This window comes from Diabrotica undecimpunctata, chromosome 3, assembly GCF_040954645.1.
Source record: "Diabrotica undecimpunctata isolate CICGRU chromosome 3, icDiaUnde3, whole genome shotgun sequence".
Lineage (NCBI taxonomy): Eukaryota > Metazoa > Arthropoda > Insecta > Coleoptera > Chrysomelidae > Diabrotica > Diabrotica undecimpunctata.
Genome location: NC_092805.1, coordinates 56,185,562 through 56,213,396, shown reverse-complemented (window position 1 = coordinate 56,213,396; position 27,835 = coordinate 56,185,562). Strand labels below are relative to the sequence as shown.

Below are 27,835 nucleotides of genomic sequence, written 5' to 3'. Positions count from 1 at the left end.
TTTTTGTGTTGTACGTTTTCGACAATGACTATTCCCAGCTGACCAAATGGACAATTCAATTCTTATATAATAAAACCGTGTAACCATATTTACTCCTTTGTAACGTATTATTTAAAATGAAATAACTTATAAATTGCAATGCACTTGACCAAATATTGAATTAAAAAATTGATATCAATGAACTAACAATTAACAGTTTACATAATGTAATTAATGGCATGCACTGTCGAAAGAACGTGATACATTTTTATACAAATAAAAGAGCATTAATTAAAAAAATTGCTTGATAATGTCTGTTAATAATACAAATATACATAGCAACCAATTTGTTCTGGATTAGATTAAAAATAATAAAGAGAATAAACAGTCAATGATAAAAGGTTAAAACAGAGGACGAAGTCTTAGTTATAGATTGTAGATAGTTATACTTTAGTTTTTTCTTTTACAACCGTCTACAAAAGCGATACTTTTGTCCTGAACCTTGTCCTGATCCAATTGAATGTCTTGTAGCTGCAACCCTTAACGATATTTCAGAGCCTTGGGTTACACCTACTACTTCTAAAAAAGTTTGCTAAAAGTCGAATTCTGATCTAAAAAAAAAAAAAAAAATACATATTAGCTACGTTAAGTAAGAAAAAATAAAATCTGCAATGTAGTTTGTAAAGTACTTCATGTTTTGGCCTTTTCGACGTCATTATCTTCATTGCTTAGAAAATACAGATTTAGGCTGAATCCTGAATTCGATTTTCGATTTATATTCTCATTCAATAACTGTCATAATGAACCATCGTTTTCTGCTATGGTAGATATCTTTTTATCTTTCAATGATTTATGAACTATGAAAATAAGGTTTATCCGAGTTAGCTTAAATATTTTTGTATTTTAAACAGTTATTTTACTTAATTTTTCGACAGACAATAATATATCTCTTATTTAAAATTATCTTTGGCATATGTTTTGTCTTCTGGACAATAAATACCACAATATTTTGTTAAATATAATTTAGTTAATTTTATTATTTTTTTCAGGTGTCCGATTAGGTGGTATGCAGGTGTATGACACGGACAGAGATTGCTATTACAAAAGGGATAAATATTGGGGACGAGAGCTGAACGAAGATGGCTTTAAGAGTGCTCTCTGCCGATTTTTCGACAACGGTTTTGGGCTTAAAAAGTCTGTGATCAGAAAAGTGATTACGAAGTTACAAAAACTTCGAAGTGTGATAGAAAAGCAAAGTTGTTACAGGTTTTATTCCTGGTAAGTGCTAATTAATTTAATCAAGGAAATTACAATGTTAAAAAAAAGTTATGAAGTTGTCTATCAGCAAAAAATGAAGGAAGCATTTGAAACAAATTTAAGAGTAATAATCTTATAACTCATATTAAAACCTTCAAAATTAAGTTTTTTAAAATTTTCTATCCTTATTTGTTGCTTAGAGAGTTGTAAGTAAAAGTAAGTAAAATATCGTTTTATTATGAATATTAATAATTTTTTTTAAAAATGAACCTAGAATCTTCATATTACAGGTAGTATTGGTGTTTAAAGTATGATCAAAATTTCAAAGCAATCGGTCCAATAGTTTAAAAGTTACTGATAAAGCTAGAATAATTCTACAAATAGCTTATGAAAGAAGAAGATCTATTTTATCAATATTATTAAAAAAAAAATAAAGAAAAACAATATTAAATATTCCAACATTATTTTGCAAAAACATGTCAACTTTTTTGCTTATAAACAATTTGAATAACTTTTTAACTGTTGCCTACACGAAAATTGTCTTTTCATATTTCGAAAAATTGCGTTTTTTCACAAATTCTACAAAAGTAAAGTTGTCTTAGGAAAATTTGGGACGAAGTTATTCCCTTTTTTAATTGACAGCAGCTTTGTTAATAACAATTAAGATACCGTAAACGGGGGTTACTTTGCTAGGCTTTTAAAGGTCTCTGAAGAATTTTCAACAAAATGTTTATAAAATTGAGAGATATCTTTATTTACTTGAATCCTACTTGTAAGGAATACTTTAAAAAAATTATGATTTAAATACTTTAAGCTCAAAAATAACGAATTATTGTTATTTTTTTCATTTGAAATGTGGAGTAAAGTTTCCCATAGCCAAAGTTTACTTTGCCCCACATCATAAAATAACGTCTAATCACTAGTTTTTACATCACTGGTGCAATGTTAAGCACACATTTTGTTTAATGTTCCCATCTCACAAAATAAATTAAAAAAACACGGAAAAAAAATATTTTTTTAGAATTTATTGCAGAAAACTAAAACATGTTTTGGATTATATTAATAAATTACAAAAAAATATATGATAAGGTGCCTCATAAAATGTAACTAGATATACCTTTCAAAAACTTAAGAACTAGGAATGCAAATATTCAACGAAAAACAGTTTTTTAAAACTTAATAAGGTTTTAGAAACAAATACCTAATATGTGTATTGAATATAGCGTTGTACCAAAATGTGCAACTGCATATTTAGTCACTGCATATTTAGTCACTGTACGAACAAGCCAGCACAGAAAAGATACCCCTTTTTGTTACCTGTTTGGGAGGTTTAATAGATCCAAGAACATCGGACCAAGAGTATGTAAGTTGATCTTTCTTTGGAGGCCACTTCCGCATTTTTACCGACTTTTGCATTGCATTAATTGTAACTTCATCAGTATTAAAGGAAACAATTTGTCCAGGATAGACCTGTCCTTCAAAAGAAAAGACCACAAAACATCCAACTTCTCTTACTACCTTATCAAAATGAAAATCATTTGTTTCATGATTTTGCCCATTCAAGACCAGGCAAATTATTCTGGAAAATCCTAACTTCCCTACCACATCTGTCCAAATAATCTTTAATAATGTGACGCAATTCTGTTGTATCTACAGGAAAGCCAAACTGTCCCAATGCAACAATACACTGAACAAAATCTTCTTCTTGTAAAGAAAATAAGGGCTGTTTTCCAGGTTTCCTTAGGTATATTCCTTTAAGTTTATTTAAAATTGTTCTTCTTGATATGTTGTACTTTTTCTCTGCATCTCGGTGTGAAATTTCTCCTGCTTTTATTGCATTTAAACACTCCTTCAATGTCTCTGCAGTGTAGTCTGCATATCTTCTTGATCCAGGCCTTCTAATGTAGTTTCTGGGCATGTCTGAAACAAAACATAAGATTACTTTCTTATAATATATTGATTTTGGTCATGAATATTTTTATTTTAAAACATAGTACCCATAAAAATTTACTCAAAAGCTGATACATAATTAACAAAGAAAATTCACATATATTTTGGGGTTACTTTACCTCGGAGCAAAGTAGACCCAAAAACGTGTTTCGGGGTTACTTTGCTCCAGTAACCCTAACAACGTGTTTTGGGTATACTTCGCGCCTGGGAAAACTAACCTCAAAATTGTTAAATTTTGCATAGCAAAATATTATATCGGTTTGAACTAATATGTAGGCTTTTAGAATATTTTTTGAGGTAAACAGCAATAATAATACAATCTTCACTTTCACAAACACCAAATTTTTTGACTTAAAATTACAATGAATTTTAGAGTTTATCTTCTCTCCGCTGCACGAAGAGTGCACTTAGCATAGCCGGTGTGGCGTAGTGGCGTTACCGTATAGGCAAATTGTCAACCTTGAATTAACTCGTAGTTGCGTTGGGTGTTTTGCGCATATTTCTAGTAGGTAATTAAAACAAACTTTTTTTCGTAATGGGACAAAGTACCGCCGGATGGCGCAAAGTAACCCCGGTTTACGGTGTCTTATTAGCGTCATTTCAAAAGAACATACTTTAAAGTTTTAATGTGACATATTTAAAAGAGATTACCTTTCATTCACAAAGGTTCAAAACGTGATCCTCAAAATCAGCCGGTTTTGAAACTCGCAGGGGCGATTGATGGAGAAGGAGCTGTTAATTGTATCTCTGGTTCATGTTTATGGATTTCAACGTTTCTTTTTTTAATTTGTATGTATTGTTTGCGTGCATTACGAATGTATATATATATATATACATTCGTAATGCATATATATATATATATATATATATATATATATATATATATTATTTGTCGTAATTTGTATTGAAAACCATAAATATTTATAATTTCTACAATTTATTTTTTATTTATTAATTTTTATTTATTATTTTTTATTTATTATTATTTATTTATCTACCAATTTTTAAGGAAATTATAAAAAAATGTTTTTTTGCTTTGAACATATTTTTTTTTTTTTAATAATTTGAGTTATTCTAAAACGAAAGTTATTGTGTTTTTTTCGTAAAATACTTACGTTAAACGTAAAATGCAAATAAACAATTAAAAATGACGAAAAAAGCCGATTTTAACGTTTTTTGAGGCCATTTTTTAATAGGTTGAACATCGAATGTAAAAAATATGATGTGAAAGCTTAAGTCCATTAATTTCCAAAGTCCACTTTGATTTTATATGGCATAAGTCAGTTTAAAATATCTATACACGAATTGATATACTGTTGCGTTTCGGGATATATAGACTTGACGAACGTGTAAACTGTAAAGTTCGAAACATATTGTTTATTTCTTAGGCACAAGTCGAATCTTATTTTTTTATTGACAACCACAATTTATTTATTGGGTAATTTAATGTTAATCAGAGGGACTGCCGCTTCGATTAATACTTTTTGTTTTTGAAGATTCTGTAGTTTATTCATTGAAAATTCATCAAAATTGAGCAAAATATTTTTTAAAACATTTTATACATATCGTCTGACTAACTGAAAACTTCTTGCTATTTCAGCTCATTGTTAATAGTATATGAAGGCAACGGCATCCGCCACCAACCAGGTTCTTCTCCAGAATCTTACTATTCCAAGGTTTTAAAGTCATGCTGTGACGACGACTGCACACAAGCATCTGAAGACAATAGCAGGGAGGTGCATTACTGCTATGATGCGGACACTTCCAATTCATCCACAGATTTCAATTCCATGCACGAAGACGTCTCCCAAGATACCCACCATCGAAGTTTTGGAGAAGCGGCAGCACGTGGCGCCAACTCATCCTCTTTTTTCCCCATATCCGAAGAAACCGTGTTCTTAAATTCCTCCCCGACTTCCAGTATTACTCCCTCCAGTCCCTTAGACAGTTGGATGGTATATTCTAACAGTAGTAGTGGGGAATATACTCTTCCAGATCAATCAGACAGTTCCAGTTGTTCAAACGAGGAAACTTCCGATGCTGAGCTACCATCTAGCAAGCGGAACTGCAAAATGCCATACGAGCATCGAACCGACGAGGAATATGAAGATATACTACCTATTCCGAAACGAATTTTCGTCGAGGATTGCTCTTCTTCCTTTACAAACTCCGCTGACGTAGATGTAAGAATTATCGACTTTGCGCATACGTCTTTTGCTAGAAGTAACGTTGTGACGAAAAACGTTCATCAAGGACCCGACGGCGGGTTTTTGACAGGACTTGACAGTCTGCAAAGGTTACTAACACAAATAATGAACATGGAAAATTGAGTAAGAAATGTTTTTAGGTGAACCAGAATTTAAAATTAAAATAAATTATTTTTCCAATTAGAAGGGCTGCTATTTTTGAGATTAGAGTGGATTTATGAAGTTGAACTCGCCTTATAAAAGAAACTTACTTACATTTTCCGCGGAATTTTACAATACTTATTAAAACCAAAGATATTTTTACACAAAAAATCTTTTAGAATTATTCTTTTTTGTATATAGTTAAATTTATTGTTTTGAAAACCAAATAAAGCATGGCCAATAACTTAGTATCACGCACTACTAGAATAATATATTTGACGTTTGTATTTTTATAATTATTTTATGGGTATAATTTGTATTATTTTTCGTATAAAACGGGTGCAAAATTTATTGGAAAAATTAATTTGAAAATTTTCGAACAGCACACTTAGCTACATCGGCATCGGCGCGGCGTACCAAATCGGCGTTTAGAAATAATAAATATTTTGTTGTGTTGATTTTTTTGTTAAATTTAACCCTATTTTTTGAATACAACGTTTAGTAACCTTAAGATTTATTTTAAATTACTCTTTTTAATTCATGTTTAGTGAGTAACCAAAACATGAACATGAAATATGTAAGTAAGTCGCTTTTAAAGCTTCTTTAAAGAAGGTCGTAAGTTTTAGACTTAACCGTAGCTCAGATGTTGCTTTATGGTATCATTTTGTGATAAAGAATTATAGTTATAAGAGCAATTTATGTCTGCCCTAATTTTTGATAACCTACGTGTTATTAGCACTTGAATTTTCTATAAACAAAATGGAAAATAATTAAAAGTACGCAGAAGTGGAGACATGAAGATGTATGAATATCAGACCTAATATGAGGACCAAAAAGAAAACAAAACATTGAATTGCATTGAGGAGAATTGTTACATTTTAATGTGAGGTAAAATAACGACATCAAAACTCAAGGATATATTAAATATAACATTTGCCAGTATAAATTTCAAGTTGAATACTTTTTCTACAAAGAAAGATATATTTCATATGTAGATGTAGGCGAGGCAATTCCTACCAAACCTTGAGTCAAACGTACCAAAATTTTGCAGTAGGATGGATCTCAGTGAAACTTTTTGCATTTGATTCGTATAAGTGTCACGAAACTTTGTGATAAAAATGATGATGTGGAAATGAAAATTGCAATATTGAACATCGAAAAAGCATTTTCCAAAGTGCATTTCGAAGTGATGAAAAATGATAAATTTGTAAGTCCGAAATAATTGACGGAAATGAGTTTAATATTACACTCGGGGGTTTTTGCGATCACTGAATATGAATATCATGACGGCGAAGTTCTCCGAGGCACATAGTGTACCGGGGCAATGATTTTTTTTTAAATTCGATACAAAATAAGTGCAAACTCATTAATCAGGAATTTTTGGGCTCGCTGAACACTAATATCAAGTCAGCGATGTTGTGAGAGACACCTGGTGCCTAACATGGCCTCTGCTTCCAGAATTTTTTGGAAATTTGATAAAAAATCGGTGCCAACTCGTTACCCGGTGGTTTTGGGCTCGTTAAATACTAATATCATGTTGGTGATGTTGTCCGAGACACCTTATACTCAGGAGAAGGCTGGTTTCTTGGAGTTTGTGCATCGAAAACCATCACGGTTATGATATTAGTATTCCACTACCCCAAAATCCCCGAGTAACGAGTTTGCACTGATTTTGTATCGAATTTCCACAAAACTCCAGGTGACCTGTTCCGTCCTGGGCGCCAAGTGCATCTGAGACCATTACCGTTATATTATTCGTGTTCAATGATCCTAAAAACTCCCGAATAACAAATTTGCACTGATTTTGTATCGAATTTCCATAAAACTCTAGGAAACAGGGTACCAGGTACTTCGTAGGCTATCGCCGTTAAGATATTCTTGTTCAGTGACTCTAAAAACTCCCGAGTAGTAATATTGAACTCATTTCCGTCAATTATTTCCGAATTACAAATTTATTATTTATTTCTTATCACTTCGAAATGCACTTTTGGAAAATACATTTTTCTTGTTCAATAGTGTAATTTTCATTTCCACATCATCATTTTTCTTCACGAAATTTACTGACACCCATACGAATCGAATGCAAAAAGTTTTATTGAGATCCATCTTACTGCAAGCATTTGGTAGGTTTGGGCTTTTTACTGCTTCATTGCCTCGCCTAATACTTAGGGTAACTTTAACATAGAGAAGCTGCAAAAACAAAATTAATTTATATATACGTCGAAACTGAAGATTAATTACTATGCTATATCAGAATTGTACGAAAATCTGCTAATAAGGAAAAACGGAACAAAACATTTTTACACCATATTATTCAAAATTATTCAAAATGTGTGAGAATATAAGATTTGTTATGACAAGGATGAGCAGCAATCAAAATTTAAAAACAAACTAATAATATTAAAAATATATAGGGGACTATAATTTTTACGCAATCTAGACGGAGTAATAAATGAAAATTTTAAGGAAATTTACAGCATGTGTCACTCAGACAAACTAATATGTATTTTAATAGAGTCTACTGCTAAAAATGCGAATTTAAAATGTTTGCCTGTACTCATCGGTATTCAGGAAATATAATAGCTGACCCTTTTTAATAATAGCAAATCCTTATTTTATTCCACCAACCAATTTTATTCCATTTTATACCAACCTACTACTTATAAAAAAAAAATGAAAATGATAATGATATTTAACACAGATATATGCAGCGGGACGTAATTAGAACTGCATACGCTGCACATTAAAATCAATAATCCTGAATAAACAAGCATTTTGAAGAAGGTAACAGATTAAAAAATGTCTTTTTGAAGATTAGTGGAGAAACTGGAATGAAATCTCAGATTGGTCGTCTCTAATAAACAAAATAGCAGATTATCCAGTACATCACCGATAATACGAGACATCAAACTTCTGAACTGACCTCTTACAGGTAACTGATGATTGTGGTATTGATGATCAAAGTTTTGAATACCAAGTCGGCTAATTAAATAGGAAAATTAAAATAGTTGGCAGTTTATAAAATTATATAAGCCACAAATCAATTCTGAAAATCCATCAATAATTTAACCTTCCATAATTTCACAAAATATAGAAAGTTTATAAAATAAAAAAATATATTTGTTAGCATATTTTTTTTAAAAGACATTCTCACTGTACCTAAAGTATTAAAATGAAAGAAATTTTATATATTTATCATTCATGTTTATTTTAAAAATGATACCAAAGACACAACACTTGAATTTCTCGAATAGGATGATGTTGCTGCCAAAATAACTATTAAGTATTCTTTTCTCAGTGTTAACTAAGTGAATTTACGTGAAACGCTGCAACAGAACCTGAATTTAGATATTTTTCTTAGCTACCATTCCATTATTATGTTAGTTTAAAACTTGAAAATTGGTCGTTAGCTAAGTAGTTTGGGTTCTTCTTGTAACGTAGAGTAAATGAAAACGGGACGTATGTTGGATGAGTTTTGTTCGATATACAAAACCGGCATTTAGTTGAATAGTTTTAAAAATTAATATAGTACTTGAAAGCATTTAAATATGTACAAATAACCAAGATAAATTAGAAATACTTTTTTTAAAACAGGAAATTATATAATGAAACCTTACAAACTGTTCGCCGCTTTTTTTACAAAGATTAAAATTAGCTTCTTCTTTAGTTAAATTGACTGGTACTATTAGTACATTTAAAGTATTTTTATAAGAAACGTCACCAAATTTTTACATTAATGTTGTTGTAAAAATCATCTTTTGTTTTCACTACATTTAATTGTATTCTCAATTTTTTATATCAGTAATATTGTTCTATACTACAGTACTTTTTTTTCAACATATGATAAATAATAACTAAATCTAAGCGGTTCTCAAATACCTATGTTTTGATGTTATTTCTTAGCAGTCTTGACATCTTCTCATCCCATTAAATTTCATCAATAAAACTACAGACTTGGATAATTACCAACTTCTTTAAATTTGCCAAAAGATGGCGCTGAAGATGCACAAATATAAGAATTCGATTGTTGAAAGCATTTTTAAAATACTCCCGGTATTTACTAGTAAATGTATATATTATGGTATCAATATTGCTGTTTCTTTTATTTTTTTTTAAGTTTAGCTAAATTTTGAATGCGTTATGCATAGGTATAGGATGCTCCTACACCAATTTCAATAACTTGTCCGTTCTATTCCTTTATCTCTCATTGTCTCTCTCTCTCTCTCTCTCTATCTATCTATCTATCTCTTCCTCATTGTCTCTACCTGAAGACGCACGTAGTGAAATAAACATTTTAAATCGCTTTTAAAATTGATCCTTTAATCGAGGGCTTTAATTTGGCTTGACCTTAAGTGACGACTATGTTTATTTAACTGTAAGTATAGTATCACTAACTGACCAAACAAGAAACAATGACAGACAACATCAATATTTTGTAAGAATTTTAGTCCTACAAAGTTAAAAAAATATATGTTGAACTCAACAACTCAGAACAGCAACTAAGCATATGAACTACTTTGCTATTTTAGTTCAAAAACTTTCATGACGTTTTATTTCTTATAATTTCTACAGAACCTACTTTAAATCAAACTATATTTAGCCTGGTTACTTATTGAACATATTTAATGTCGCAAAATTTTATTAGTGTCCGTTTTCATTAAAATATTTAGCAAACCAAAGTATTTTTTCTAAAGAACACTTAAAAAAAATCTGGTTTTACCATTAGCCGGTGCTTACATAGAATTTTAAAGAAATTTTTATTTTTACTACTAATTAAGAGTTTGTTTCAAATAAGTCTATCGGTGTAGACGTAAAGAAGGCAGAAAATTTTTTATCTAGATGTTTAGGTCGTACTATCACTTTGGTTAACTTTCTTTTTATGTTAAGAAGATCCTTTATTTTCAAACTGTGATTTTTGAATAGTTATTTTTTATTGATGTGAAAGACGAATGGATGGAATTTCTAGACATTCCGAGGTTTTCTTACAAAGATTATTAGTATATTATGTTCAATATAAATCGCTATTACTAAAAATGATACCTGTTAATAATGAATGACTTCTTAAGACGAAAATAGATTTATATGATGGCGATAATAATAGTGATTGAATTACGAATTGGATTGCGTTAGAAAATGTATGTGTATATGTATTTATGTAATATTGAATAATATTGTCATATGTGGAATTGATGAACGATATGGCGGGAGATTATTAGGAACATGTTATTAATTCAATCGTATGCATAAATATATAGATTAATTTACACAGGGAAGGGGCAAACGGATAAATCACAATAATAAATAAATAAAAACAACATATGAACTCAAAAATGAAGGGACATTAAAACAGCTGCAGGTGTTCAACTAGATTCAATCAAATATAATTCAATTAAAATATTCAAAAAAGGTAATTCTAAGTAATAAAGCGATAATTAATAAGAATATTGTAAAACTCAACAGTACAAAACATATTTTATAATTTGGTTTTTTGTACCGTTGATCCAAAAGCTTTATATTATATATCTTTATTTTCTGTCATAATTTTTTAAATTTTTTGTAGTTTTATATTATAGCGATTTATATTTTATACAATTAAACATTCTAGCTTTATTTCAAATTTAATTTAATGCAAAGCAATACAAGCGTAATATAATGAAGACTAAATCATTATTTCTAATATTTGCATGTTATAAGGTAATCCCTGGTGAATATTATTATAAAGAATGCTGTTTAATTGATTCACGGTTGTTATGCAATTTTTATTTCGATAACACATTTTTAGATCGTTTTTGAGATCTATGAGACCAATGAAATTTACCAAACGTTTGATAAACTAAAAAGTTTAAAATACTTCGGTATTTTAACTGGTTGTTTATTGGCTTCATGTACATTTTGAATTATTATTATTTTTTATCTGATTTAGATTACTATTATTACTCATGTTAATACCTTATAAACTGGAACAGACGTTTTGGACAAATTTACTTTAATATCAATCAACCACTTTAAACATTAGAGCAATAATAAAATCGTCTTTTTCCCGATTTAATATATTTAATCGTCTCTTTTATATAAAGATTCAAAAATCTCAACAACTATACATTGCAAAAGGTATAATTTTGCAATTAGGCATAGGGTATTATATGTATGTGGTAAATGCGACAACACTGATAAAAATATCCACACTTTTAACCCTTCAATTTGTAGCCGTTCGAAATTTGCTGAAAAGTCTACTTATGAGTTATTTGTATTTAATTAAAATTAATTGATTAGTTAATGAAAACAATTTATTTGGTCTAAATTTTTCTTGATTTAATTTATTATTAATGTTGATTTTTAGTTTAAATAGTCATAATATTGTGTCCATAAGAATGTTGAATTTTTTTTACATATGTCTATACCATATTAGAAATGAGATTGGAAGAGAATAAAAATCTCTGAAAGGTACCAGGTGTAGATTTAATCCAAACTCCTTCAAATTTACAATAAAAGAGTGTCAAGGTTTAACTTTTTATGTTTCATACATTATTTTGAGCAATATTCACTCTTATCATACCACAAGTCGCGATAAATCCAATGATTAGGATACTCTACGTACCTACGCATTTGCATATTTATTTAGATTTGTTATTTAAATCCTTTATAAAAGGTATAAAATTGTTCCGTCTATAGGAATCTTGTCACTGCTGAGCATAGGCCTTCCGTAAATAGTTCCATTGCTTCCGATCTTGAGCACCTTGAGTCCAGTTGTACTAGATACGCTTGATGTCGTCTGACAATTCTATTGGAGGACCTCCACGATTACGATAGGCATCGGGTCTAGGTCTCCATTCCAAAATTTTCTTGGTCCACCTCTGACTCTGGCAACATTGCCTGTTCAGTTCTATTTGATTTGAAACTCTTGTCTCTTGAGTGATATATTCAACATTGACCTTTCCGTTGCTCTCTGTGGTATTTGTATTTTATTTATTACTTTTCTGTAAGTGTTATTTTTTCTGCTCCATACGTTGAACCGTAAGTACACACTGATCAAAGACCTTCCTTTTCAAGAGCATGGAATATCTGATCTAAAGATTTCCCTCAGTTTTCCGTAAGCTGCCCGTCTTATTCTCCTGTGTAACTGTGTTGTTGGTTGTCTCTTCCTGATTTAATCCCGTGACCCAGATACTTGTTCAATTTGCGTGCCATACATTTAAATGTGTTTGACCAGTACAAGAGTTCTGAAGGTTTTGAAGAAGTTGGCATGCATGATCTATCCGGTCTGCAATAAGTACTATGTCGTCTACAAACTTCAAGTTGTTCAGAAACCCCCTATTTATGTTGAATTGATATTTTCTCATGTTTCTCCTAGTACTCTGCAACAAAGCGGTAAATAGTTTATGAGACATGGTGTCTTCTTGCCTAATACACTTCTTCAAGGGAAATGTGTTTGTGTAGTACTAGTACATTATTACTGCAGCTGTTGCGTCATTATACATATATTCCGAAGAAGAATGACTCAGTCAAATGGTTTCTCAAAGTCTACAAATATTAATATCAATTACTTGTTTTATACTATTTTTCTATCTAGGACTTTAGTAGTCATTCGTTCCAAAGTCACTCCTAAATCCGGCTTACTGTAGTGGTTGGTGAAATTCTAGCTTAGGTTCCAGTCCGGTAGTAATTACCCATCTCAAGGTATAAGAAGTGTACACACATATCCCCGTTCGCACTTGTGAGTGCGGATATATAATACGCACCTGCTACCATGGTAAACGACATTTAGCAACAAACAACGGTTGCTATTTAAGTGGTAATGACTAATCCCAAAATTATCACAGTGTGTCTGTTTCATCGGACTTAAAATACTTATGTGCGTAATATAAATTAATTCTTCTAGAAGTAGGATAAATATTCTTGTGTTTAGTTCTTTATTAGGATTCGTTTTGCATGATTCATGTCTTTATTACATGCAATATATCAGCTTTTTTAGTACTTTTTATTCCAATAATAGTCTCGCTATTTGGTTTTTAGTTCTAAAATAATTGTATTCCTCATATTCTGGTTCGTTGTGATCATCGACAGAGGGGGGTATTTTAATATTCAAACTTGTTTTACTTTTTCTTTGTCTAAATTCCAAACTCTTTCTCGAGTGCATTACCTACGGCACGAAGATTACTTTTCTTTTGATTTTTAATTTCTCTAATCCAATAACAGGTACTATAACTTCTTTAATGCACTTCAGATATCGTAAGTTCTCTAATGAACTAAAAGATATTGTTAGGAGTTTTTGTTTAGTTGAAGGATTTGGAAATGAAAGTATGTTAGAATAACGTCAGCCCATATAATATCTCAAAATTTTAAAGGGGTTATTATCAAACTACAATTTTATCAAAGGATATGGAGTTTAAGTCTAACAATATTCATTTTATTCTTTCCAAATTTTGACCAAATGTGTAAAATAATATTCTGAATAACATATTTATGAAATTTTCGATAAGTTGATTATAACATTTTTTATTAAAAAATGATTGCTTATTTTTTGTCAAACATAACAATTAATATTTTCAAAATCTACTCTATTTTTTTTTATTCTACTATTGAATCTGTATTTTTCCTATACTACTTGAATATTTTATTGCATATAATAAAAAATCTTCCGTAAATCTTAAACATCATTTGACTGATAAACTTACTAGGGATTCTACGATTTCCCAATGTGGGACCATGTTTATGTTATACGCCACGTTTTGCATAATTAATTTAAGAGATGTTTAGGAATTTGAATGAATTTTAGTTTTTCAGTAATATAAAGAATGATACACTCAAATCAGACATGATTTACTATTAACAATATTAAAAGGAAACAAACAGCTAGTTTATAAGAACATTTACTTAGCTACAAAAGTTTTTAGTCTAAACTATTTCAGCATATCATTATTTTCTATAAATCATGTGAACTTATAAACCATGTGACAAAGCATGAAATAATTTTTTTTCAATTTTATTGTCACTTTTGCATTTAATATATTTTGATAACTAGTTTAACTTTTCCTTTTATATTTTTATCAAGACATGCTTTTAAACCATTTCAATACTTACACTGAATTGTGATTTTGCATCTAAAAGTTGAAAAACCTGTTTAAGTGCACATTCTATCAATAAAATATACTACACGGTAAACTTTGTAACATTAAACAAACATCTGTAATATCACAACAATCGATTAATTGATTTTAACTTCACCTCTGATATATTTTCTTCCATTGTAGATATGGTATGTCGAGTTTGAGTAGTTCGTTCTTCTTTCTGTACAGTATTATTGGAACTTAAAGCTTGATCTCTAGTTGGTTACATCATTAGTAGTGTGTTTTGTTGTTGACATAGAGTAAATGTTTTTAAAACTATTATTTACCTATAAGAAATATTTATGTTTTTGTAAATGTTTTTAATAAATTTAATTTTACAGCGTTGAGTTCCTCATTACCTGTACTTATGGAAAAATTAATAAAAAGTTGAATATATTAGGAGTGTTTTATTTTTTTTACTCACACTAACACATAACGATAATGGTCTATAGCGAAATTCACACAGAGTACAGTACGGCTAAGAGTATATTTACATATGACAAGGTTTTAAGAAGTTATCTACGGAGAACTGTTCATTGTGAATTTTTTATGAAAATTTGCCGCCATACTTAAAGCGTATACATAACTTTATACATAGTAATGAGAATATACCGCCGTAGTCTCTTTCTACTTTATACAGGTTTCCGAAAGAAGAATTGAATAATTGAAAATTAGTAAGTTCTGTAATTCTAACGGACTCAATGTCCTATTGAGTCCTAACCGACTCCTATATATATATTTCATCAGAATATATATATATATATATATATATATATATATATATATATATATATATATATATATACAATCTACTTTTGGGCAAAACGGTAAGGAAGGAATTATCAGCAATAAACATGGGTAGGTATTACTGAAAGAGTGATAAATGTATCTATGCTTGATATTTATAAAATTAATATATATATATATATATATATATATATATATATATATATATATATCGGTTTCAAAACGTCTTGCGTCGTTGTCCGATGCCTAATTTCCACGAATTTCTATCATTCCATTGTTCTTCGGTCAAATCTCGGGAGCTCATTGCCTTTGTTATTCCCTCCTTCCATGTTCTTTTTGGTCTTCCTCGTTTCTTACGATTTGGTGGTATCCATTTCATGGCGATTTTTGGTAGTCTTGTTTCTGGCATTCTTTGAACATGGCCATACCATATAAGTTGTTTCCTTTCTATGTCTGTTGCCAGTGATCCATCTACCCCCATCCGATTTCTTATTTCATCGTTTCTAATTCTGTCTGCTCTAGATATTCGAAGTGATCGTCTAAATACATCCATTTCTGTTGCTTCGAGTTTTCTTTTATTGCTTTCTGTTAGTCTCCATGTCTCTGTACCATAGGTTAAGCTGGTTTTTATGAGAGATTCATATATATTGTATTTTCGTCTTTTACCAATTTCTGAGCTCCAAAGAACTCCGTTAAGGCATCCAATTGTTCTACGGGCCTGGGTTATTCGTTTTCTAATTTCCCTATTGTCTGTGCCTGTGGTGTCGAAATCAATTCCTAGGTAGGTATATTCAGTGCAGAATGCAATTTCGGTTGTGTCCATCTGAATGTTGGATAGTTCTGCGCCTATTGGGAGATATTTTGTTTTTTGTGTATTGAGTTCTAAACCCCACTTCTTGTATTCTTCCTGTAGTTTTCTGGCCATATATGTCAGGTCTTCTTTATCGTTGGCTATAAGGACTTGATCGTCTGCAAACTGTAGGGTATATAGGCAAGTTTCTCCCAGGTCAATGCCCATTCCTCTGCACTTTCTTTTCCACTGATACAGTGCTTTCGCCACGTAGATTTTAAACAATGTGGGGGATATGCAACACCCCTGCCGGAGTCCCTTGTTTACAGGAAATTTTTTTGAAAGTCTATTTTCAATTTTTATTCCCGACGTTGATCCTTCATACAGCTGTTTAAGGGCGTTAATTACTGTGTGGTTAATGTTTGTTTCCTGCAAAACTTTCCATAGCTTTTTAGCGGGTACAGTATCATAGGCCTTCTGAAGGTCTATAAACATAAGGTGGGTTTCTTGATTGGTACTTGATCTTTTTTCTATTATTTGTTTCAAAACAAACACATTATTGGTGCAGCTCCTTCCCGCTCTAAAGCCAGATTGTTCCTCTTCTTCTTGTTCCTTATATTCTTGTTCGATAATGTCTCGAAGTATCCTTCCATATAGGCGACTTAAGGTACTGGTTACTGATATACCTCGATAGTTTGAGCAGTCCAGTTTACTTCCCTTCTTATGTATAGATGATATGAAGGATACTTTCCACTCATGCGGGACTGGTGCACCGTTTAGATATTGGTTTATACACCAGGTTAATCGTTCAAACAGTTTGTTAGTACCGCATTTGATTAGTTCTGCTGGAATTCCCTCCGGACCTGCAGCTCGACCATTTTTTAGTAGTTGTATCGTTTTTATGACAGTAAATAATAATAAAATTAATACAGTATATATTATTCTTTTTAAAGAACTAATTCAGTCTAACTGGGAAAATCTGTAGACTGAATATATAATTACGCCGTGCAGCGTGCAGGGCCGGCTCGTGATAGTACAAGATGGTGAGGCACACTACAATTGAGGAATATTATTATTATAGTTAGCTTCTCTTTAATGGCCGGAAGAATAGCAACGAAAGGATACCATTTTACGTGGTAGCCTAATATTTAGAGAGAGACAAATTATTGTTTCCTGGATTTTCAGTCTGTGACAGGTCCATATTCATAATAGCTGTGTTTTAGCTAAAAATAATTACTAATACCACATATCAAAATAGTATGAATCAGATGTTTCGTCCTCTCCTGGTCTCATCAGCGTTGTACAGGCATATTAAACAAATTTTACATTACATACTACGTGACAACAACGGACAACTGATTCTGTTAATATTAATCAGTAGCTAAAATGAAAATATTGTACGCAAACAATATACATATACTTCATCTAATTTACTTAGCGTTGCACGTCATCTTCGTCATAGCCAGTGAGGTCACATGATACCAACACGAAATATTTAGGCGGTAGGTGTATTCTTTTTTAGAATCACTTTGCCGAGTACACTGGCATTACAGCCACTAGACATATTTTATTATATACGCGTAAAAATGATATTTAAAGATTTCTATTAATGTTAACTTAAAGAAATACACAATAATATGTTTCATTTAATTTGTATAAATGCATTATAAAGCGTTTTTATGAAGAACATTTGAATGGCTCCCGCCAGTAACGTTCTAAGCGACGTAATGTTTAAAATCGGGTTTTCTGTTCAGAAACGTTCTATACGACATCCCAGACATGGCAAAGGTGTTTTCATGTTGTTATCATAGATGTTGTCAGCACTGTGACTAGCGTTGCTAGCCACTTTTCGGACCTTGTCGCGCAGTAACGTTCCAAGCGCCCGAAGATGTCTACATCGCCGTGTGTCAGTTTAACACCATTAGATATAAATCGCTTAATCCGAAGTAAAAGCAGGAAACTTAACATCGCTCACTGGTCTAGAAATGTGCGTAAGGTTTTTAGAAATGCAGAGAACCTTATTTAACTGAGAAGAGGAAGCCTAAGCCATGAAAACTTCCTCCACATGAGGTGAGTGCAGTAACGTTATAAGCACCATGTTTCATAATATTGTGCATTTTTTAAGTTTTCAGTTTTCGCTTTTAAAACAGCGTTATTTACCTTAAGATTTACAACTCAAGTCAAAACACTGAAACAGTTATAGGCATTTTCAATTTTAACCAATAAATAACCTTTTTTGGGACCAATGTGTCATAATTTGTTTGGGTTTTAGGGTAGAGTCTGCAGCTGCCAAAACCATTGTTGGGACATTCAGGATGAAGACAAAGTAGTTTTGTTCCAGGAATTTTACAAACTCGACTACAACGGCCAGTCATCGTATCTAAATGAGGTTTGCATCAAGATTGGTGAAGTGAAGCGGCGACGGGTGAGTGAAGATGTTTCTAAGAGACAGTGTAGTATAGAGTATTACATTAAAACTAATGGGTCTTCACTTAGAATTTGTAGAAAAACTCTATGTCACATTTTTCAAATTACTCCTCGTTGAGTTCAGATGTTGGTAGAAAAAGTTAAGTTCAGGAAACCACTGAATGATGGTCGTGGGACCCATGATAATCGACCAAACCGCATTTCCGATGAAAATAGGGATCTTGTTATGAACCATGTAGCTTCATTTCCTTTACAAGAGAATCATTATTCTAGACATCAAAGTAGCAAACAGTGTTTGCCACCTGATTTAAGTGGAACCTTTTAGTGGGAAGTGGGATTTAAAATGTGGAACCTTTTTAAGGAAAAATACCCTGGTACGAGAGTTAATTTACACTACTATCGGAACATGTTTAAAACAAAATTTAATTTAAGATTTGGTGTCCCGCGCACAGATACTCAATACAGATACAGGTAAACAATGCGACTCTTTTTTCATAAAAATGAAGTCAACAACAACAGCTAACAATGCTTTGTTTAATCAAATAGAGATAGAGAGTCAATTGCATCATGCTAGAGCTGACCGTGCATACAAGACTCTAGCAAATGACAAAAAGACAGGTGAACTTAACAAAGACACCATTGTACTTTGTGTTAACTTGCAACAGGTGCTGCCCAACTCTAAATCATGGAGATGTCTTTTAACAAAGACAGCTATCGTGCTACAACCTATGTGTCCATGACGAGGGCAACAACAAAGCAATGATGTTTCTTTGGGACCTAAAGGAAAACGAGGCTCTGCAGAAATTGCCTCATGCATCCTTGCATATGTCACCCATCATTTTGCCCCCTTAGAAGATAACATGACCCGTAACTTAATCATATGGTCAGATAGTTGTACAGGGCAGAATAATAACTGGAAAATGGTAGTTCTTATGCAACATTTTGTTGTAAATAAATTTTTCACTACTGTGGAACAGAAATTCTTAATAACAGGACACAGCTTTTTACCCTGTGATAGGGACTTTGCCCTGATTGAGCGTCATAAGAAATCTGCAATGGTTTATGTTCCTTTCCAGCGGGTAGAAGTAATTACAGCTGCTTCAAAAAAGTTTCCTGTCTATTTAATGCCTACTGAAAACTTTAAAGATTTTAGCATTATTGAAAATTCTCTGAGAACAGTAAACTTTCGAATAACTCATTTTGTGTGGTTCAAACTGACACATGATGATCCAACTTCATTGCAAGCCAGAATCTCCCACAACATCCTTCAGCCATGGCATACTCAATGAAAGCAGCAGGAAGGAGGAACGTCAATCTCCCTCCAGTAAAAGTCGCAACATTTCGCAGACTTTATGAAGGACAACTTCCAATAAAAAAAAGAGAAAGAAGGATCTCATGTCAATGATGCCATATGTGCCTGAGGAACTCAGGGAATTTTATGAAAATATATATGTTTATGACCAGGACAAGACTAAACTAAAATATTTAAAAGCAAGCAGTTTTTGTATTGATATTTTGTTTTACTTTAACTTTTTAAATTGTATTATTTTCATAACTTTGACAGGTATTATTTTGTATAATAATGTGTATATTTTTCCGTATAGGGGCATTATCGTTTAGTTAAAAAACTCAATCATTATTTTATTTTATAATTTATAAATAATTTTTTGATACTATATAAGTTTTCAAATATGTATGCTACTTTTATAAGTTTTTTTAAAATTGGTTTTACGATTTTGTCTGTAAAATAAAGTTACTTTTTAACATGTGAACTTGTTGATTATTTCATGCAATAACGTTTCAACCGACAGTCGCTTAGAACGTTGTTGCAATTAAAAATTTACTATTTTGCTTATAACTTTATTACTACTTTGTGTAACTTAAAGGTTTTACTACTGATGTTTTACAAAAAGGTTTACAATAATATTGCTATAATATTTTAAGGTATTAACTTATTTTTTATCGCTAAAAATGTTTTTTTCACTTCCTGAAAACTTTTTAAACTGGCCCTTTAGCTGAGATAATTTTAAACACAAATTTTTACTAGCATTTTTTGTGTAGAATGAACCGTTCTCTTAGAAACAACGCTTGAAGCGATCGTCGATTTTGCATGTCAGTTACTTGCGCGAAATCAATGTTTAATAAAATTTGTATCAGCTCGACGGTAAAAATTCGATATCTTTTGATCCAAACGTCCTATCGACAACATTCAAGATGCGTTTTAAAGGCAAAGAGTGCAGCTTTGGTATGCAGTTTTTGTATTTTGCCGATAATATTCTTAGTTTTTATACAGCTGTTAAATAAATTACCATGGCGCAATTTTTGCCATGTTTTACGATTATCGTGAGTTCAATCAAATTGATCACTATCACTGACCAGTTGTAGTAAAATTTCCATTTTTAAAGATCAGTTTTCAAAACCCATGACATGAAATTTCAATTTTGAGTTGTGGTCACAAATATGAGTCACTTCTCCCGATATCACGGAACCTCGATTGTGTGTTTGAGAAACTAATTTACCTTGCAAATTAAACTATGCGAATTTGGTAGATAAAAACTTAAATAAATCTTGGGCAGATCGCCCGAGACTTACATTGAAAAATCCCATGAATCGTTCGACTGCTTTATCGTTTATTACGTAATGAAAAATTACGGATAGTTGTGAATGGCAGCTTATATCAGTGGTCTGATCCACCTGTCAGGAAAAGGACATTCATTTTTAAATTTCTTCCTCAATTTTTTTATTTATTACAAAAGCAATTGTGTTAATCAATTTATTTTGTATGGTTTTAGATGTCATACAGAAAAAACCCCTTTGAAAAGTATTATGTCATGAAGGTTTTGAAAACTGAAAAACTGATTTGCCCCTTAAGTAAAGATGAACAGAATGTTTTATTTTATGATCATTTGGAAGAACTCTTTAAATTAGGAGCACATAAATATATTAGGCATGGAGGTAGAACAAGAATGTTGAAAGAATTATAACAGAAGTACAAGAACATAACTGTAGAAATCATAACGATCTATTTCGATCGGTGTGAAACTTGTCAGAAATAATCTTAAGTTCCCAAAAAAGGTTTAGTAGTGAAACCTATACTGTCAAAAGAAATGAATAGTAGATGTCAAATAAATTTGATAGATATGCAAGCCCAAGTAGATATTGAAGTCAAATTCATTTTTGCCTACCAAGATCACTTAACAAAATTTGTACAGTTACGATCGTTATAAACTAAACGTGCAGAAGAAGTTGCATTAGTTCTTCTTGACATATTTTGTGCCTTTGGAGCTGCTAGCATTCTTCAACAGAATTATAGAAGAACTGTGCTCCATGTGAAAAGATTTGAAGATAGTACACGGTAAGCCAAGACACAGTCAGTCACAAGGATCTGTTAAACGTGCGAATCAAAACATCGAAAAGATGCTGAGTTCCTGGTTGGAAAGCAACCAAACAAACAAGTGGTCAGAGAGTCTTCGATTTGTACAATTCGCCCAGAACCGAGCTTATCATTCTGGCATTAAGTGCAGTCCGTATAAAGCTATATTTGGGGTTTCTACCAAAATTGGTTTGAAAACTTCACCACTGCCAGAAGATGCTCTAGAAAACACTTTGACTGAAGATTTGGAAGCGTTGGTGGAACAAGTAGAAGAAACAGGACCTGACCCAGTTAGGTCCTGATTCTGAAGAACGTGAAGAACCAGAAGTAGATGAACCAAATGAGCTTACAATAAAAAAAAGAACCGAAACAACCTGAGAAACCATCAATGAATGGATCTAATGCGATTCTAGAAGAGCTATCTTCTAATCAAATTTCCGAGAAGCAAGATTCTGTTGCAATTAAACAGTCACATGCAAAGGAAGGCCATGAAAAGCAAGCGAAGAAAATGCTTAAAACATCAAACTTTAAATTTCCCCGTGGTAATGTCGGTGATACGGTAAAATTAAGAGTGCCAGATGTTGACAGTGCACCAAGTGATTCTATAAATGTTTTGGTTAATATGAGTGTTCAAAATGAATTAAACGAATTGAGTACTAAATAATGACGGTTGCCACAGTTGTATAGCAGAAATCAATTTATTATCTGCAAAGAATCATTCATTTTTATGTTTCCATTTCATTGGGCGAGTTTGCTAGAAAAACGTCTTTGTCGGGTGGGCAACGATATCAGCGATGTGCTTGTAAAAGTAAATGTAAAACAGATTAGTGTTAATGTAAAAAAATGGAAAGTTGTGTAATTCCAAGTGCCATGAGAGTTTGCAATGTCATAACAGTAAGTAAAGTAGTAGAAATAATTCAGACAAAAAAACTCAATTCAGGTTAAACAAAATGTCTCTTGTTTTTCAAAATTCAGTTCAATAAGAATCACACTTCTTGAATAGCGGTTGAAATTTATTGTTTGATTTCATCATATTAGGTATACTTTTACCGCTGGTCCTTGGTAATTGTATACAATTACCGGTAAAAGTAGATAATTCAAAATAATTTCCTACATTTACCGTCGACTCTGATAATTGTAGACAATTACCGGTAATTGTTTACAATTATCAATTATCTACTTTTACCGTAACATATACATATATAAAATAGTAGCACGTTATTTCAGAAAGTAAAACTGATTTATTATCGCTATTCTGTTATTTATGGCGTTTTTGCGTAGCATATAAACTAAATACAGTAAAAAATAGCAACAAAAAAATTGTTAAATAATAAACTTATAATAAATATAACTAAGTAGTATTAAATACATCCTTGCGGAACCCTGTTAATGATTTTATGAATGATAAGGAAAATAAAGTGAATATCGTATATTAATAATATCTAATTTTCCTTATCAGTTTTATTTGTTTAAATACTCCAAATAAATTTTGCAAAATGTTCATTTGCCGCGAAGTTTATTATGTCTACTATTTGATAACTACATACCTTCATTATCAGTAGAGATAGTAAACAAAGATCTAAACAGCTATATTTTTAAATAACTCTAAATAAAAAAATATTAGGAATGTGATAAAATTTTGAACGGTATCTCGTTTTGTGTACTTATCAGATTGTTATACACAAGAAGATCGATTCAAATCAAGTTGTAAGATGCAATGTGTTATTGGAAGAAATTAAAAATTTACGGGAATAAACTGCGAAAGCGCAAAAAATTGTATATTAAAAAAAATACTGTAAGTATATTTATTTATAATTATTAGCTTAAACGGAACTTCAGTGTAAATTCCTTATTTTTTTACACTAGATACGTATTTATATGTATATGTATTACGCATTTTACTCACCAGTCCGTTGGACATTTAAATTTCGTTTTTTTACATGTTTGGTTTTGGCAATGTTTCTTGATTGACGTTAATTAAGCTTGATTTGAGATTTTATACATTCATTCCCAGCCTTGGTGGCTTTTAATGATCAATACTTTAGCTACTTGTTCTGATTATTTGGCCAGAAGTGAGCCCCATATGCGAATGTATAATCTATATGTTGATATCTTTGATTTTATTTTTTTTGTAATCATGCAATCTACTAGATAAAAACTAGATAAAATGTCACATAGTTATTAACAAAATAACTGGCAATTTTTCGACTGCAACCCATATTTTCTATATAAACTCTTTGAGAAGATGAGTTACCCTAATTGGGTAATACATTTATAGAGAAGGCATATTCTTTCTAAGCTGCCATCAGAATAATCTTTATGTTTTATAATTTAACATTTTATGAGAAATTTAGTTCAACGATTTGTGATTTTATACTTAGAATTTTAAAAATATCACTAAATGATTGCTTGATTTTTAGAAAATGAGGTAAATAAGTTGGGATTTTTACTTCACATTAAAATTATTTACACTAAATTATGCATTTTAAAATGTTTTTAACTCTTTCCTGTGCAAAAATTTGAACAATTCCCGTGACCATTGTTTATTTTGGTTGCGTTAATTTTGACTACATATATGTTTGTACATTAGATCAGATCATATCTGTTTCTTAAATATATATTTTATTATTCTTTCATTCTTGTGTGCAATAGTTACTGACTGTTACTTGTTATAATGTATACCGAAACAAATATAGTTTAATTTTCCAGCTCTAGTAGCTCAGTAGTTTAGAATTCAGTAATGGATTTACTTCAAACGATTAGTATAAGGTAGGTTAAAGGTGCTGAGTACGAATATGCCATTCTTTTTAGCTAATTAAATAAAAAAAAATCATAAAATAACTATTTTACAAAATCTATGATTACGAATCTGCAAGAATTTTTGTGATCCAGCTTTTAGGTACCGAGATATCCACAATCAAAGCTTTGAACTTTAAAGGAAATCCAGCCATGATATGCTCCAGCTTGGCAAAAACTACAAATATCCAGAAAAAGCTGCAATTAAAATAACAGAGCCGGATAGATTTTATTTTTTTAACCTAATCGAGCCTACCCATATTTAATATAACCTTTTTCTTCTTCATGTACAATGTCCTTTCAGAGCATTGGCTTTCTTTGCCCTGGACTGTGTTTGACTGCTATTTTCCCTTGCATAATATTTTGTAGTAATCTATATTTGGGACCTCTCATTACATGATCCAGATTTCTCTTCTTGATGCATTTTTAATAATATAATATAACCTACCTAACCGAATCAAACCTAACATAATCTAACCAAACTTGACCAAACCTAATCAAAACCAACTTAACCTATTCTTATCTACCCTTACCAAACCTACCCTAACCAAACTAAACTTGAGTAAACTTTAGCAAACTTCATCTAATCACTTAATCTTGTTCGTTCCGCTCAATGGCATCTCACAGCTCATCTTTTTTGTGACCGATCAATCTTGTTGATATCTCACTACCTAAACGTAGGATCACAGATGTTTTTACATATACAGGGAGATAAATAACTGTGCTTAAGCTCACAATAAGTTTGTTACAAAAATTGAAAATAGCTTTAAGCTTGACATTTTAAAATTAGTTCTAATGTTTCAGGGTTTTTTCTCGTCATATATTTTTAAACAAACACGCTGTATTTATTTAATTTGAAATCAACTACCTTTTTTAGTACAAAAAAATCCCAATACAGAAAAATTATAAATAACTTTCCATTGAAAACAGTGACATAATTCGTCCAAAACTGAGAGTGTTCCACAGTATTGTATTTCAGTTGTGTTATTTAGTTGTGTAATCTGTAGTAGTTACTATTTAAATGGGAATAAGTCACAATTAAAGGTAAAGTACGTTTATTGACGTTTCAATTTCCACTTCGGAAATCGTTCTCAAAATACAAACATTAGTAAATTAAACAAATTTTGTTTTTTTGTTACTTAGTGAAAAATTCTTCTAATTTAATTTTATCTGACTCATCTATATTGACAATTCAGACAAACATTATACATTTTAAAGTAGACGACTTTAAAACGATATTGCCAATATTGTTGAGTTGCGTTCCTGGGACGACTTTACTTATAAGATAGTTCATTCGATTACATGAAATCAACTTTAACTTGAGAATATCCGTCAGAAAAGATCATAACATGTAATTCGTCTTTAAAAAGACAAATACATGCCATGATGACAGTAAAATTCTCCTGTTAGTGATTACATAGTAAATTATGAGGGAAAACCAGGAAAAAAACCTCATAATACTATCCCGACATGGTAAGTATTTGATCGTGCATTTAGTTTACCTTCAATAAACACCAAATTCCGATTTTATATGTTTGTTATTTAAAAAACATAAATGATGTATCCTCTATATGTTACTGACTTGCCAATACTGGTATTTTCTTTTTAATAACTTCCTCTTTCAATATGGGTAACCAGATCCTACTACATTCTGCCGAGGAATTCGCGACACAATTATTCTCATTTAGCATAATTAGAGCCGCTTCTTTGATTTTTCTCTTTTTACCATCCATTTCTTTTAGGATTATATTTGAATCATTCCATTGAACCCTATGTTCATTATCTCATGCGTGTTTACATATTTGAGATCTATCAAATTCTCTATTTTTAATATAGATATAATAACATAATTTATTATATAAATATATAATAACACATTACCTTTCCTGGATGTTTTAATCTCTAAGAACGATAATAGATACGAAACTCAGGTGTATAGAAAACCAACACACACCAACAGATATTTAAATTTCAAATCAAATCACAATATTAATATTAAAAAGGGAATCATTAAATCCTTATACGATAGAGCCAAAATTACTTGTTCTAACGAAAATTCGTTCTTGGAGGAAAAACATTTGTTAACATCTGTTTTATGAAAAAAATGATTATCCTTTATCGTTTATAAATAAGGAATTTTCAAAAATCGATCGAATAGAACAAAACAACTTAGAACGAGATCCTACAGCATATACAAGGAATAATACGAGGAAAATAACAATACCATACATAAAAGGATTATCGGAAAAGCTTAAAAGGATAGGAAATAAATTCAACATTTCAACAACATTCAAAACAACAAACACGTTGAGATCTATTTTGTCCAAAACCAAACCTAACAATGAACAAGAAAGGACAAGGAATTGCGTTTATAAAATACCTTGTGAATGTGGTCAGTTTTATTTAGGTGAAACATCAAGGCCATTAAATGTTAGAATAAGTGAACATCAATCCTATATTAAAAATAGAGAATTTGATAGATCTCAAATATGTAAACACGCATGGGATAATGAACATAGGGTGTGATGGAACAATGGAATGATTCAAATAGAGTCCTAAAAGAAATGGATGGTAAAAAGAGAAAAATCAAAGAAGCGGCTCTAATTATGCTAAATGAGAACAATTGTGTCGCGAATTCCTCGGTAGAATGTATTAGGATCTGGTTACCCATATTGAAAGAGGAAATTATTAAAAGGAAAATACCAGTATTGGTAAGTCAGTAACATATAGAGGATACATCATTTATGTTTTTTAAATAACAAACATATAAAATCGGAATTTGGTGTTTATTGAAGGTAAACTAAATGCACGATGAAATACTTACCATGTCGGGATAGTATTATGAGGCTTTTTTCCTGGTTTTCCCTCATAATTTACTATGGAATCACTAACAGGAGAATTTTACTGTCATCATGGCATGTATTTGTCTTTTTAAAGACGAATTACATGTTATGATCTTTTCTGACGGATATTCTCAAGTTAAAGTTGATTTCATGTAATCGAATGAACTATCTTATAAGTAAAGTCGTCCCAGAAACGCAACTTAACAATATTGGCAATA

The 27,835-nt window shown here is 31.1% G+C and overlaps 2 protein-coding genes and 1 long non-coding RNA gene across 7 annotated transcripts in view; 2 read left to right on the top strand and 1 right to left on the bottom strand.

Annotated features, from left to right (window-relative positions):
- The window catches only part of Ip6k (Inositol hexakisphosphate kinase), a 136,668-nt gene extending 121,631 nt beyond the window's left edge, over positions 1-15,037 (top strand). For all 5 annotated transcript variants that reach the window (XM_072525951.1, XM_072525952.1, XM_072525953.1 and 2 more), the window contains 2 exons: positions 1,029-1,257; positions 4,787-15,037. In XM_072525951.1, the coding sequence (XP_072382052.1) occupies positions 1,029-1,257; positions 4,787-5,516 (959 nt within the window). In that variant the 3' untranslated portion in view covers positions 5,517-15,037. The remainder of the gene's footprint in view (positions 1-1,028; positions 1,258-4,786) is intronic.
- Positions 222-24,036, bottom strand: LOC140436826 (uncharacterized). The gene is made up of 3 exons (XR_011950310.1): positions 23,885-24,036; positions 2,554-3,156; positions 222-590 (listed from the first exon to the last, which is right to left on the bottom strand). It is a non-coding gene; the product is annotated as an uncharacterized lncRNA (long non-coding RNA).
- LOC140436825 (equilibrative nucleoside transporter 1-like) overlaps positions 23,508-27,835 on the top strand; it is a 129,489-nt gene continuing 125,161 nt past the window's right edge. Inside the window, exon 1 of the mRNA XM_072525956.1 lies at positions 23,508-23,773. The gene's annotated coding sequence lies outside the window, so the exon portion shown is untranslated. The remainder of the gene's footprint in view (positions 23,774-27,835) is intronic.